The sequence below is a fragment of the Tupaia chinensis genome, unplaced genomic scaffold (genome assembly GCF_000334495.1).
Source record: "Tupaia chinensis unplaced genomic scaffold, TupChi_1.0 Scaffold000394_1, whole genome shotgun sequence".
Lineage (NCBI taxonomy): Eukaryota > Metazoa > Chordata > Mammalia > Scandentia > Tupaiidae > Tupaia > Tupaia belangeri.
Window position 1 is genome coordinate 1147903 of NW_006159896.1, and position 13336 is coordinate 1161238.

The 13336-nt window shown below is 48.5% G+C and overlaps 1 protein-coding gene across 7 annotated transcripts in view; it reads right to left on the reverse strand.

The window, feature by feature from the left end:
* Positions 1–13336, reverse strand: part of SPTAN1 (spectrin alpha, non-erythrocytic 1) — a 65270-nt gene that overhangs the window by 21325 nt on the left and 30609 nt on the right. For 4 of the 7 annotated variants that reach the window (XM_014589978.1, XM_014589984.1, XM_014589982.2 and 1 more), the window contains 12 exons: positions 13070–13093; positions 12271–12306; positions 10369–10416; positions 9123–9214; positions 8717–8861; positions 8458–8639; positions 4105–4204; positions 3777–3974; positions 3548–3694; positions 2511–2614; positions 2213–2375; positions 1540–1554 (listed from right to left, as the gene is read on the reverse strand). In XM_014589978.1, the coding sequence (XP_014445464.1) occupies positions 1540–1554; positions 2213–2375; positions 2511–2614; positions 3548–3694; positions 3777–3974; positions 4105–4204; positions 8458–8639; positions 8717–8861; positions 9123–9214; positions 10369–10416; positions 12271–12306; positions 13070–13093 (1254 nt within the window). The remainder of the gene's footprint in view (positions 1–1539; positions 1555–2212; positions 2376–2510; positions 2615–3547; positions 3695–3776; positions 3975–4104; positions 4205–8457; positions 8640–8716; positions 8862–9122; positions 9215–10368; positions 10417–12270; positions 12307–13069; positions 13094–13336) is intronic. The other 3 variants (XM_014589983.2, XM_014589979.2, XM_014589981.1) reach the window with 2 other exon arrangements.

The window sequence follows — 13336 nt, forward strand, 5'->3', positions numbered from 1 at the left end:
GTGTCTCAAGTTGTTCGTAGAAGACAGGTGCAGAATCTGTGAAGTGTTTTAAGGTTCTATCTGTTGGAGAGCTGAGGCGAGGGTTTGGGCTGGAGGAGAAAGAAAATGTATCCGCTGAGTTGAGAGGGGACTAAAGGCAATTCTTAGAGCACTCTACCAGCTCTGGGAGAGTGAAGGCTGAGAATTATCCCCCTCCTGACACTCTGCAGAAGATGCAAATGGCCCATTTCAGTTCTGAGCCTCCACGCACATCAATTTCCATCCTTTGCTTTCTCCTTGGAGAGAAGCTTGAATGAAAAGCAGGCACATGGGTACCTTATCAGCTAACGCAGTAGTCGCCATGCAGCCAGGCATCTGACGGTCAGGCGTATCCCCCTGTTGACAGAGGGAGCATCGACCACCAGCACAGACACCGGCTTTGCAGGCTGCTTCCTGTTCAGCAGCTGTCCTGAATTAAAGGGCCGGCAAGCTGCCAAAACCCAGGCCTACTGCAGGTAGGAATTTACACTGCTGGGAGAAAGAGAAAGCTAGGGGCATGAGGGGCTCCTGCTGCAGGGTCTGATAGGGTTCTAAAGAAACCCCCCCAAAAACAGAAGGTGCTGAAACACCACGAGACACGAGTGCAAGGGCAAGGCAGCTGCAGCACAGTTCTGGGAAAGCACGTGGCCGGGCGAGAAACACGAGGTCTTGGGGAAAGTGTTATTGGGGGAAACACTAAAAGAAAAAAGCAGTACAGGTGGGGAAAAATTCTGCACCGAATGTTTCATTTCAGAGGCAGCAATTACCACAGGGAGGAGCCGCCTGGCTGGCTCAGTTCGGAACTAGCATAAAGTGTCCCTGGTATGGGCTCCAACCACCTGGCCCAAATCCAAGAACAAAAAGAGTCTCAAATAACACTGATCCGGACCAAGCACAGGGCCCCTCCCAACCACTCTCACCCATTTCGTCTTGCCTTCCTTTTTTCTGGCCACTGAAGCAACTTTTGAGCTAGGGGAGAAGTCTGTCACCAACCACTGAGAAATGCCTGCTGTTTCCCTGACCGCCCGTGCCCGTGCCCCTAGGTTTGCTGGCACATCACCAGCCTCTCCAGTCTCCAGCTGTTCCTCTCCAGTGACCAGTACCTCTGGGTGCCACACTGGGTGTGCACCAAAACACTTAAACCAGGCTAGACCCCCGGCCCAGGCCACCGACACCACGAGCAGAGACCAACCCAAAGTCTATGTAGAAGATGCTGATTACTCCACCTTTAAAAAGAAGTACGCTTGAAGAAAGCAAGCAACTACTGCCCTCCAAATCAAACATTGTACAGAATTTGCCTGCGAGAGGAACTGGGAGGGAGAGGGGCTGCAGGCGAATTACGACAGGGAAAGCCAAAGCCCACAGGGACATTTGAATGAAGTGTGATGGACGATTAGGAATGGAAAGGGAGGATGGAGAGACACCAGTAGACTGTGTGACCACGAGAACGACAATCTATGGAGAAGAGGACAAATACCAGGGCTCATGTAACGATAACTCTTAAAGAAAGCAACAACTTACCAGCAGCTTGGAAAGCTACAAAACAGATTAAAAGAACAAGAGTTGAGTACACTGAAGTGAATTCAGTCCTAGCGATCAAACAGAAGCTCACTTTGCCATCATACTTCCCCTGGGAAGCTCAATAGTTAGACATGGTAAAAAGAAGGGGGTTCTACAGACTTTTAAAGTAATGGATATGGTTTCAACAGAGACGAATGAGGAAGGCAGCTTTTAAGTGGTTCTGACAAGTCAGTGGAGTTCTCCCGCGGGGTCAGCTTGTTAACACGTTTCTCACTGGCTTTACCGTGAGTGCAAAGGGACTGTTCTACAGGTATATCCCCTTTTACTTTTTATTAAATTTTTAGAGGTTTTTTGCCTTAGGGTGCGTGCGCCTGCCAGAGAAAGACACAGAGACAATGAAAGGGAAAGTGAGAAATCAGCCCCTCCAGGGGAGATGGCTACACCACAATCCCTTCTCCTCCCAGGATCTTAGGCATGCACACACATGCACCTGGCATGAGTTTCAAGCCACTGGTCTGGGACTCGAACCACAGTCAACCATGTGGGAGTCCAGCAATGTAACTGCTATGCCATCTGCTGGTCCCAGTACATCTGCTTTCAAACATATCTCATTCAACAGGGCCTACTCAGTAACGAAGCACTAGCCCAAGACAACAGCCAACCCACTGCTCACCTGGATGTTGGTGGGATCCTTGTATGACTCATCACTTGCTGTCTGTAACTTTTCACTGATCCAAGCCTCGATCTCGTCCACATCCCGGCTGAACTGCTGGAGGGTCTGAGATTCTCCGAGTTTGGACCTTTTCTCAATCATCTGGGCTTTCAGGCGGCGCCACCTGGGAGAGGGAAAGCATGCCGACTGTGAGTGGGCTTCACCATGTAGGAGGAAGGTGGGCAACGAGTGGGCACGCACTCAGAGTACTACCGTGGACTCGGAGCTGGCGGGTTGGCCAGTGCCAGCCAACACTCACCTGTCCAAGACCTCATTGCGCCGGCTAGAAATGTCCCCTTTGGCATAGTGGCCAGCAGCAATGAGCTGGTCAGCAAAAGACTGCAGAGCGGCAATCTTCTCTTCCTGTCGCAAACAAAAGCGTTCAGTCGGGGTGGGCCTGTGGTGGGGCCTTGTCTAGACTGGTTTGGAGAAGAGGACAGCTATTTTGGGTGTCTGAGAACTAGCTGGTGACAGGATCAGAATACAGCGACACGTTAGAAGCAAGCGTGTAAAAAGCCAGAAGAAAGCTTGATTTCAATCATTACTAGAGTAGAGTCTAACTCAGGAAGATTCCAGGTCACACTGGGGTGGGGCAGGCCGAGAACACAAGCAGAGGTCACACAAAAAAACGAGGCTTAAGACTAGGAAAAGGCTGTCAGATTTTCAACAAAATGGTTTACAAATCAAATAACTGTACACCTTCTATGTTATCTAGGTTCATGCATTCCCTTACCCTCCCACAAATTTGTTTTTCCTCTTTCATGATAAAATGATTTTCCTTATGATATCCCTATTAAACCTCAGAAATAGCAGAATTTGAAATTAAAAAAGATTATGTACTTATTTTTTCTGACTACACAGCTACTTTTTTTTTTTTCTGCTATAGGGCGTGTGCACTCGCCAGACAGAGAGAGACAGAGAGACAGAAAGCGAGAAATCACCCCCCAGGGGGGTGGCCACACCACAATCCCTTCTCCTTCATTCTCCTCTTGGGATCTTGGGCATGCATGTACACGCGCCTAGCGTAAGTTTTAAGCCACCAGGTCCAGGACGCAAACTGCGGTCAGCTAGGTGGGAATCCAGCAACATAGCCATTATGCTAACTGCTGGTCCCACAGCTACTTCTTAGAGATATAGTGGTGAATCGAGTGCTTATTTTTTGTAGTTAGTACCAAGTAATTTAAAGAAGCTGCCAAAGTCCGCTGAGACAACTATGAGAGGAGAGGAAAATGAGCCAACAATTAGAGATGTCAATCAGGAAAACCCGGGTTCAGACTCCACGGCACAAAGCCTCACCTGGACATTAATCGCTTTGTCAAAGTCTTCGTGTTTTTTTATCAGAGCCTCCACGCTGTCCAGAGAGTCTCCTTTGTCCTCGGTATTCAAGAAGGCCTCCCGGGCAGCCATCCAGTTCTCGGCTTGCTCACAGTCCCGATGAAACAGCTGAAGAAGGGAGGGAGGGACAGGTGGGTGAGAGCTGCACCTTTGGTGGAGCAGCACCCGAGCAGAGCCAGGGCGTCCGTACCTGTAGCTCGAGGCACTGGTCCAGCATCATCCGGCGCTGGACCCAGGCCTTCTCCAGGTCTGCACGCTCCTGATCGAGAATATCTAGTTTCTCCTTGATCTCCGGGCTGGCATAGTGCCCATGAGCCAGCAGCTGTTGCCCAAACTGCTCAAATGCCTGGAAAGTGCCAGCCCTGGCATCAATTTCTGTCCGGTGTTCCTGCCAAGAGGAGGAAAGGATTAGATAACTGGCAGTGGATGCCTCTTCTACTGCCAGCTACCGACTCCCAACAGAGGGTGGGGGGCCAGGCTGCCAGTGCTGCTGCTCCTCACCAGGCAGGACTACCCACCTGGTGTCGCTCTAGCAAAGCTTCAGCTCCAGTGACGTCCTTGGCCAGCTCGTCTGAGGACACCAGTCCTCGAATTCCATTTATCCAAGACATGAGGTCCCTGGAAACCAGACCCACAGGGAGACAGCCATTACATTATCTGGCAAGCAGGCCTACTGTCCAGGAAAACAGAGGAGTGCATCCCTGTATCGTCCTTGCCTGAGAAAGCAGGTTATTTTGGGTTTAGATAACCTTTTTATTTTATTTAAAAAATAAAATTATTTTAAGAGGTTTTTGCTATAGGGGCGCGTGCGCTTGCCAGACAGAGAGAGAGACAGAAAGCGAGAAATCACCCCCCAGGGGAGATAGCCACGCCGCAATCCCTTCTCCTCCATACTCCTCTCGGGATCTTGGGCATGCAGGCACACGCACCCGGTGTGAGTTTTAAGCCACCGGGTCCGGGACGTGAACCATGGTCGACTACGTGGGAGTCCAGAGACATAGCCATTAAGCTAACTGCTGGTCCCAACCTTTTTCTTTCATTTGACAGAGAGAGAAAGAGAAAGAAAGCGACTCCCAGTGGGGTGTGTCCATGCTGCCATCTCTGTTCCTGTTTCTCTAGCCCATTAGAATTCTGGACACACGAGCCTGGTGAGTTTCTCACGCTATCAGGGCTGGGATCCGAGTCATGGCTGGCCACACGGGATGTGGCTGGCTGACTGGCTTTCTTTCTCTTTCTTATTGTGGTGCTAAAGGGCATGTGCATACGCCAGAGACAGACAGACACTGAATGATGGAGGGGTCAAAGAACACCCGCCCATAGGGAATGGTCATGCCTCAGTCCCTTCTCCTCCATCCTTTCTGGATTTCTCCCTCCTTTTTGGATTTGGGGCATGAGCATGTTTCTTAAGCTGTGGGGTCTGAAACTTGAACTATGCAGCCAGGCACATGGGACTTGGCCATTTTTAACTACCAGACCACAGAGGAAGTCTGGGATCTGGCTTTTCATGCCCAGCACTTAACCACTGTGCTATAGGGCCGGTTCTAGTTGATCTACTGAGTTGGGCTACCTCCCCGGGCAAGATATTTTAACTTTTCCTACTGTGATTAAAAAATAAAAAAGGAACTCCAGAATTTCTCAGAGGAAAATAGGCTTATTACCAAGATCTTTCCATCCTATGGAATAACAGTGTCTCACAGTGAAGCAATGGTTGTTAAGCTTCAAATGAAAAGGCCTTCAAGGCCAGCCCCATGGCATAGCAGTTAAGAGGGCGAGATCCCACATGCCTGGCAGTGGTCTGAATTCTGGCCATGGCAGCTTAAAGACATACCAGGCTCATGTGTGTGAATGCCCCAAATCCTGATGGGATGGGAAAAAATTGCAGTGTGATTACAGTCCCTTGGAGGGGTTTTCTCTGTCAAAAGAAAAACTGAAAAGGCCTTTTTTTTTTAGAATTGAGTCTCGAAGCCTTAGGCCTGGGCATTCATTGAATCCAGCTTCCTATGATGTACACGGGCACAAGGACAAGTGTGTAATCACACCGCACAAGATCCTTTTCCTATGACATCCCCAGAAGAAGCAAATCCAGAGACAGAAAGCAGATTGGGGGGGACCAGAAGGTGGCGTGGTGGTTAAGGCGCTAGACACTCCCACATGGCTGACCAGGGTTCAAGTCCTGAATTTGGTGGCTTGCTTTCTCACTTCCTCTCTCTCTCACTCTCATCCTCTCTCTCTCTCCAGTCAAATTAAAAAAAAAAAAAAAAAGAATGAATAAATAAAATAAATAATTATTAAGGAAAAAAAAAAAGAAAAGAAAGCAGATGGGGGGGGTGTCGCTAAGAGACAGGAGGAGGGGCCGAGGGAGCAATTGGGTAAGGTATGCTGGGTGTTAGTCCAGGCTTCAAACCTAGAGAGAGGCCCTGGTTGCCTAATGCTGTCCACACGCTAAATGCCACTAACTACACACTTTACAATGGCTGTTTGTGTTATGTGCCTGTTGCCTCAAAAACAAAGCCAGACAAAAATAGCAACAAATAAGGGGGGCAGTAGGAGTTGTGGTTGTGAAGGCACTGGTCTCCCATATGGCTGACTGTGGTTCGAGTCCCAGATATAGCGGATTGCTTCCTCACTTTCCTTCTCTCTCCCTGGTGAGCGCACATAACCTATAGAAAATTAAAAAGTAGTAATGATAGGGGACGAGCAGTTGGCATAATGGCTATGTCCCTGGACTCCCACATAGTCAACTGCGGTTTGAGTCCCAGACCTGGTGGCTTAAATTCAGGCTAGGCGCGTGTGTGTGCATGCCCAAGATCCCAAGAGGAGAATGGAGGAGAAGGGATTGCGGCGTGGCCATCTCCCCTGGGGGGGGATTTCTCGCTTTCTGTCTCTGTCTTCCTGGCAAGCACATGCGCCCTATAGCAAACACCTCTCCAAAAAAAGAAAGGAGTAATAATAATAAAGTTAGTAATCCTTTTTTTTTTTTTTTGCTTGTTTGTTTTTTTATGAAGTTTCTGCCTTACGGTGTATACATTCACCAGAGAGAGAGAAACAGAGACAATGAGAGGGAAAGTGAGAAACCCTACCCATAGACAATGGCCACACCACAATCCCTTCTCCTCTTGGGATCTTACGCATGCGTACACACATGGCATGATTTTTAGATCCGGGATTCAAACTGCAGTTGGCCATATGGGAGTACAACGACATAACTGCTATGCCATCTGGCGGCCCCAATAACTCTTTTCTTTTTCCTTTCTTTGAAGAATTATTTAACTTTCTTTTTTAAAATTTTATTTAAATTTGACCAGAGAGAGAGAAAAAGAGAGAGCAAGAGGGTAAGAGAGAAAGCGAGAAAGCAAGCCGCCAGGTCTGGGGCTTGAACCGCAGCCTGCCACGTGGGAGTCCAGTGCCTTTAACCACCATGCCACCTGCCAGCCCCAAGTCCCAATAATTCCTAAGACAGGACAAAACAAAAAACAGACAACCGGTCCTCCCTACCAAAGGCTTATGAAGGGCAGAACACCGTCTGCCTACTTCTATCCAAGCAGAAGAAATGCCCAAGTTAACAAACACACAAGTGTGAGTGTATGTGAAAGAATACTATTGTTAGAGCACAAAAAAAACCACAAAAGCAACACTGTCTAAAAGGGGCACCAAACTTCACACCAGCAGAATGCTGTGGGGGCCTTTAAAAGACTGATGAGTGGGGTTGGCAGGTGACACGGTGGTTAAGATGCTAAACTCCCACATGGGCGATTGCAGTTTGAGTCCTGGACCTGGTGGCTTGCTTTCTCACTTTCCCCTTCTGGGCTCTGTCTCTTTGGTCAAATTAAAAAATAAATAATAACTCTTGACTGACATGCATGGTTTTTGTCTTGGAAAAAGAAATGTATACTGTAAAGACATGTGATAAAATATAAATTGAAATAAATGAATAAAAATAAATAACAAGTCAAATTAAATTAAAAATTTTTTTAAATAAATAAAGAAATAAAAGACTGACAATGGTACCAGCAGATGGCGTAATGGCCACATGGCTGGACTCCTGTGTAGTTGACTGCAGTTCACACCCCAGACCTGGTGGCTTAAAACTCACACCAAGCGCATGTGCGTGTGTGTCCTAAATCCCAATAGGAGAATGGAGAAGGGACTGCAGCATGGCCATGCCCTTGGAGGATGACTTCCCTTTCTGTCTCTTCCTCTCTGTTTCTCTGGTGACTGCATGTGCCCTTTAGCAAAAATCTTTCAGAAAGAAAAGAAAGACTGATGGACTGGCCACCGTGGCTGACCCCATAGTTCAAGTCTCAGCCCTGGCAGCCTAAAAGACACGCCAGGTGGTGTGTGTGCACACATGCCTCAAATCTCGACAGGATGGAGAAACAGACATGGGATTATGGGGTGACCATACCCTGCTGGGGGTTATTTCCCCCTCTCCCTATCGCCATTTGTCTCTGTCTGTCTCTATTAAGTACATGCACTCTTTGACACATTGAAGTTATTAAATAAAGTCAATGTCATGAAAAACAAAGGACAAGGGATACTTCTAGATTTAAGGAGATTTAAGAGACAAGACTAGGAAGTGTAATAAGCCTTGATCGCACCCAGATTAAACAATAAGCCCAAGTTCTAAAACATATGCTTGAGACAACTGAACGTGGACGTTAAGGGAAAGCCCGGGACAGTCTGGCAGGGAGCTTGAGCACGAGTGCACACATGCCTGCGCTGGGACCAACGGGGCGGGGCCTCGTCTCTCCCTTTGCGGCCGTCTGTAGTTAGAACGGTTTACACTGAGTCTGCGTTGCTTTCATAACAAAGATGACCACTATATAGAGGGTTATAGGCTCTGAGCTCTCAGGGAACACATTGCTTTTTACCGGAAGTCACTGAGGAAACGCTGCAGGTCGTGGGAGTCGCCCAGCTTTGCCTTGCGCTGGTCTGCGCGCTTCCCCAGGCTGTTCCAGGCCTGGTTTAGCTCAGTGCATTTCTCCTTTAGATCCTCTGCTGACTCAGGGTGGGACTGGATCAGGCGCTCTGCTGTCTCCCCGAGGGAATTCACCTACAGGAAGCAAGCATGAGGTGAGGGTCTGCTCTGCCCTGGGCCAACACAGCAGTGATGACCTTGCACGTGCTTACCTTGTCCCCAAGAGCAGCGAGGTCCCTCTCAAAGCCCTCGTGCTTACGCTGTAGGGCCTGCACGCTGGCCAGATCATGGCCATAATTGTCTGTGTTTAGAGCTTGATTTTTCTCCTCTATCCACTCTTTGGTTTCATCGGCATCTCTGTAAGGTGAGGTGGGTTAGTAAATGCTGAGTTTTGTCACCTTGATTACGAGGCAAGCAGAAAAAATGGATTCAGCTGGCACCTGTACACTCGTCAGTGGCTGGGGGCCACCAGCTCTAAAAAGCGCACGCACACCAGTGTTTGACGTAGCATCTGAGCGTCCACCCTGTCAGGCCTGGTCCTGGCTACCCAGCAATAAGACCCAGTGGCTCGCCTGACACTTCACACAGGAGGAGTGAGGCCTGAGGGTGATCCCTCACCTGTGGAACCGCTGCACTTCATGGGCGCTGCCCAGGAGCTGGCTCCGCTCCTCCGCCAGCTGCTGCAGGGACCTCCACCGCTCATTCAGCTCCTGCGGGACAGCAAGGTGTCAGCTCCATAGCGCCCCTGCCACTCTCATGTCCACAGCTGGACTTGGGGAAAGGGCCCTGCCTGAGGACATGCTCAGCACACTGACTGCTCCTCACTGACTGAGTCAGTAAATGACAACACATCAGAACCAAGCAAAACCGGCCATATCTGATGACTTGAAAATCCACCACACACCTGACAGGAATCACCTTGGATGCAGCAGGAGAGATGTAGCTGTTCTGTCCTCAATTTCTATTCCTCCCAAGTTATTATTGTTGTTTTTTCCCCCAAGAGAGATGTTTGCTATATGGCACATGGGCTTACTGGAAAGACTGAGAGGGAGAGAGACAAAAGGCGAGAAGCCATCCCCTGGGGGGCTGGCCACACTGTAATCCCTTCTCCTCCACTCTCCTCTTGGGATTTTGGGCACGCACACACATGTGCTCACCTGAGTGTCAAGGCACCAGGTCTGGGACTCAAACTGCGGTCTATTATCTGGGAGTCCAGCGACCTAACCATGACATGATCTGCTGGTCTCTTCCCAAGTTTTTATTTTTTCTTTCATAGGGCACATGTGTCCGCCAGAGAGAGCCAATGAGAGGGAAATGAGAAATCACCCCTGGGGGGGATGGGCACGCTGCAATCCCTTTTCTTCCATGCTCCTCCTGGGACTAGGGGTGTGCGTGTGCTTAGCATGTGAAGCCGCCGGCCACCGGGTCTGGGACTCAAACCATCCAGCACCTTAACCACACCACCCGCCGGCCCATTCACCCCCACCCCTGCCTGGTAGCTGCCTCATAAACGACTGCCCTACTCTCCTGCCCCCGAAGTACACCCAGCTGTAGCCTCAGGCCAAAGCAGGCCTGGGGAGCTGGAGCTGCAGGACCTGGCATGGGTGGAAAGGAGGGTGCTTCCTGGAGAATATGCCCGTCTGACTGGAGACCGAAAGGAAGCCTCACTGCACTGTGAAGGCAGGTGAGCTCCCCACCAGAAAAGCCAGCCCAGCCACCCTGGCCACGAGGACACTGATGCCCACTCAGGAGAGAGGTGTGCTTTAGCCCACTGACTGGCAAAGATGAGCACTCCCCAGAGACAGGGAAGGAAGGAGGAATGCAGTGACAGCCAGGGAGGTCATGGGCGGGTACCACTTCTTACCTTGATAGAATTAAAGGTGGCCACTGTGTGAACCATCAGACGAGCAGACTATAAAGGAAGGAAGCAGAAAGGCAAAAGTAATCAAGAGTCTACCAATGAAGATAGAGACCTGAGCTGCCCCAGCCACGGATTAGGTCTCGCTGGCCACCAAACTACCTTCGAGGGGACTGTCAACATTCTGAGAGGTGATAATGAAAAACCAGCTCCAAGACTAAGGATTAGTGGCTCTTTCTTAATCATACTACAGGAGAATACTCCAGAAAACAGTAACAAGCGCTGGCAGCTCAGCTTGTTGATTTACACAGTTAAGTGCACAAATAATTGATTTCATTTCTAGTTAAGACTCTGAGCTGCTGTTCTTTATAACAGTGTCCTTGCAGGGAACAACTTTGCCAGAGGATAAAGAAAAACAAACCAGTAATTAGTTTTCTTTTCTACAATGTAGACACTACTAAAAATGTCATGTCCCTTGGGATCTTAGGGCCCTTCCCATTTAGCTGAAAGGCACTCCCCTTGGCCCATCCTTTCAGGATATCAAGGAAGGGAGGGGCTATGCTTAGATGCAGGGAAGCAGAACACGACAGATGTTTCTGTGAGCCCCAGGTGAGGTTTTCCATCAGTCAGAGTGTGGGAGATACGGCAGACCCCTAACTCATCCCTTGAAGAAACAGGAGGTACTGGTGTTTATAAAGCTGATAATTTCTGGGGGCTGGCAGGTGGTGGGGTGGTTAAGGACACTGGATTCCCACATGGCCGACCATGGTTTGAGTCCCAGACCTGGCACTTTGATTTCTCATCCCACCCCCCGCCCCAACTCTATCCCTCTCTGGTCAAAATTTAAATACATACATACATATATAAAGTTAAATAAAATAATTACATATATATTTTTAAAAAGCTGATGATTTATGAAAGAAGACTTGATGTTGCCAGAGAAACTCTACTGAGAGGTCAGATAAGTAAGGCCGTTGCCCATTCATGTCACTACCAAAGAGAAAAATTAAACAGAATGAAAAAGAAGGTTACGTCAAAGAGGTATGTGTCCTAACACCACCCCTCTAATTTGGAGCCGATTCAATGAGCAGGACTGTGAGAACCAGTGAAGGGGTGAGAACAAAGCCTTCCCAGCCCAGACGCTCAGTGCCAGGCCACTCAAGATGGCTAAGCGGGGAAGAGGGGAATACAGACGGGCTAGGGGAGGGAGGTGGTTTGGTGACAAGTGTTTATGCTTCCTTCATGTTTTAGAAGATGTACTTCTGTAAAGTAGAAACCTGATAACTTGCCTATAATTCAAGTCATGTATTCCCTGCTGGGCCAGCAGGGAAGATGCTAGACCCTAGATGCAGGTAACTAGTGCCATAAATCACAGCTGTCAATACACCATTTAAAAATCTCCCCCTGTATTCCTGGAACGATGCCTACTGTGGTCAGAGAACATCTTGTGTTTCTCTCTGTAAACCTCTCCCTGGGTGTGGATTCTCTGGGAGGCTTTCCTTAGGCCACGAGTTAGGCAGACGAGGAATGGAAGGTTTGTTTTCTTTACACTCTCAGTCCTTTTGAAGTGTACGTCTTTCTTTCTGGACTGCAATCCTGTTGGTGGGACCGCATGCAAGGACGCAATGCCTCCCTGTCAGGTACATTCTGGCATCAATGTGTGATAAATGCAATCTAACCGTGTTCGTTTTCATGTAAGCATGCTACTTCTGTACATTAAGTATCACATTGCAGGAGATAACAGATTTAAAGACTAGAATGTCCAGGTCAGAAAGAAGCCAGCGCTAACAAGTCCTACAATGAACAAAGGCTCAAGACGAACTGAGCATGCAGAACAGGACAACACGACACCCAAGTGGTGCACTCCTGCTGAGCCCTGGGAACCAAGAGTGTGCAAGGAGTTCTTACCTTCCACGGGGAGGCTGTCTTGGAGTCGGTTTCATCCTGTTTGAAGAAGGAGGCATTTAAGGAATCACTCAACGGAGCACAAGGCAACTCAGCACCTGACCTCCCCCTTTAATGACTCCAGGACGTAGTTAACAAAACAGCATTTCCCTTCTTTAATTTAGTGTGTATTATTGGCTGGTAACAATCTGCAAGGCTGGTTGAGAAAGAGTAAGCAAAAAAACGGGAAATAAAATAAAATTTCCCATTTTTTCTTTTCTTTTTTGAGAGGTTTTTGCTATAGGGAGCGTGCACTCACCAGAAAGACAGAGACAGAGAGATAAAAAGCGAGAAATCACCCCCCAGGGGGGATGGCCATGCCGCAATCCCTTCTCCTCCATTCTCCTCTAGGGACCTTGGGTACGCACACACACGCACCCAGCGTGAGTTTAAGCCACCGGGTCCAGGACTCAAACCACGGTGTCGATTACATGGGAGTCCAGCGATGTAGCTATTACACTTTCTGCTGGTCCCTTTTTTCCCAGTAGAATAAATGGAGAGAATGAAGAAATTATAAAATGATCAACTTTTCTTTATGTCATATCCATAAGAGGTTTAGAGAATTTCAGCAAGAAAAACTTTTTTTGGTCATTTGAAGATCTCAAATAGAAGTGAATTTCTGACATTTCTTTTCTACAAGTCTTATACCAGGAGAAAAAAAAAGGCATCCTCTTGAGGTTCAGGAGCAGAAAAAACCCCTTTGACGTTACACTTTTCCCAAGGTCTAAACACTTCTCATGTACACGGAACTCCTGGGACTTACCCTGGGCATCATGCCATACACCTCCTGCAATGGGAGAGGAAAATCAGTTTTATTATTTGAAAAACGCACACCTCTTAGGAATGCTAGCCTACCTGGCCAGAACTACTACTACTTCTTTTTTGTTTTTAAATTATTTTATTGGGACCAGCAGTTGGTGTAATGGCTATGTCGCTAGACTCCCATGTAATCAACCGCAGTTCGAGTCCTGGACCCAGTGGCTTAAACTCACGCCAAGTGCGTGTGCGTGTGTGCCCAAGATCCAGAGAG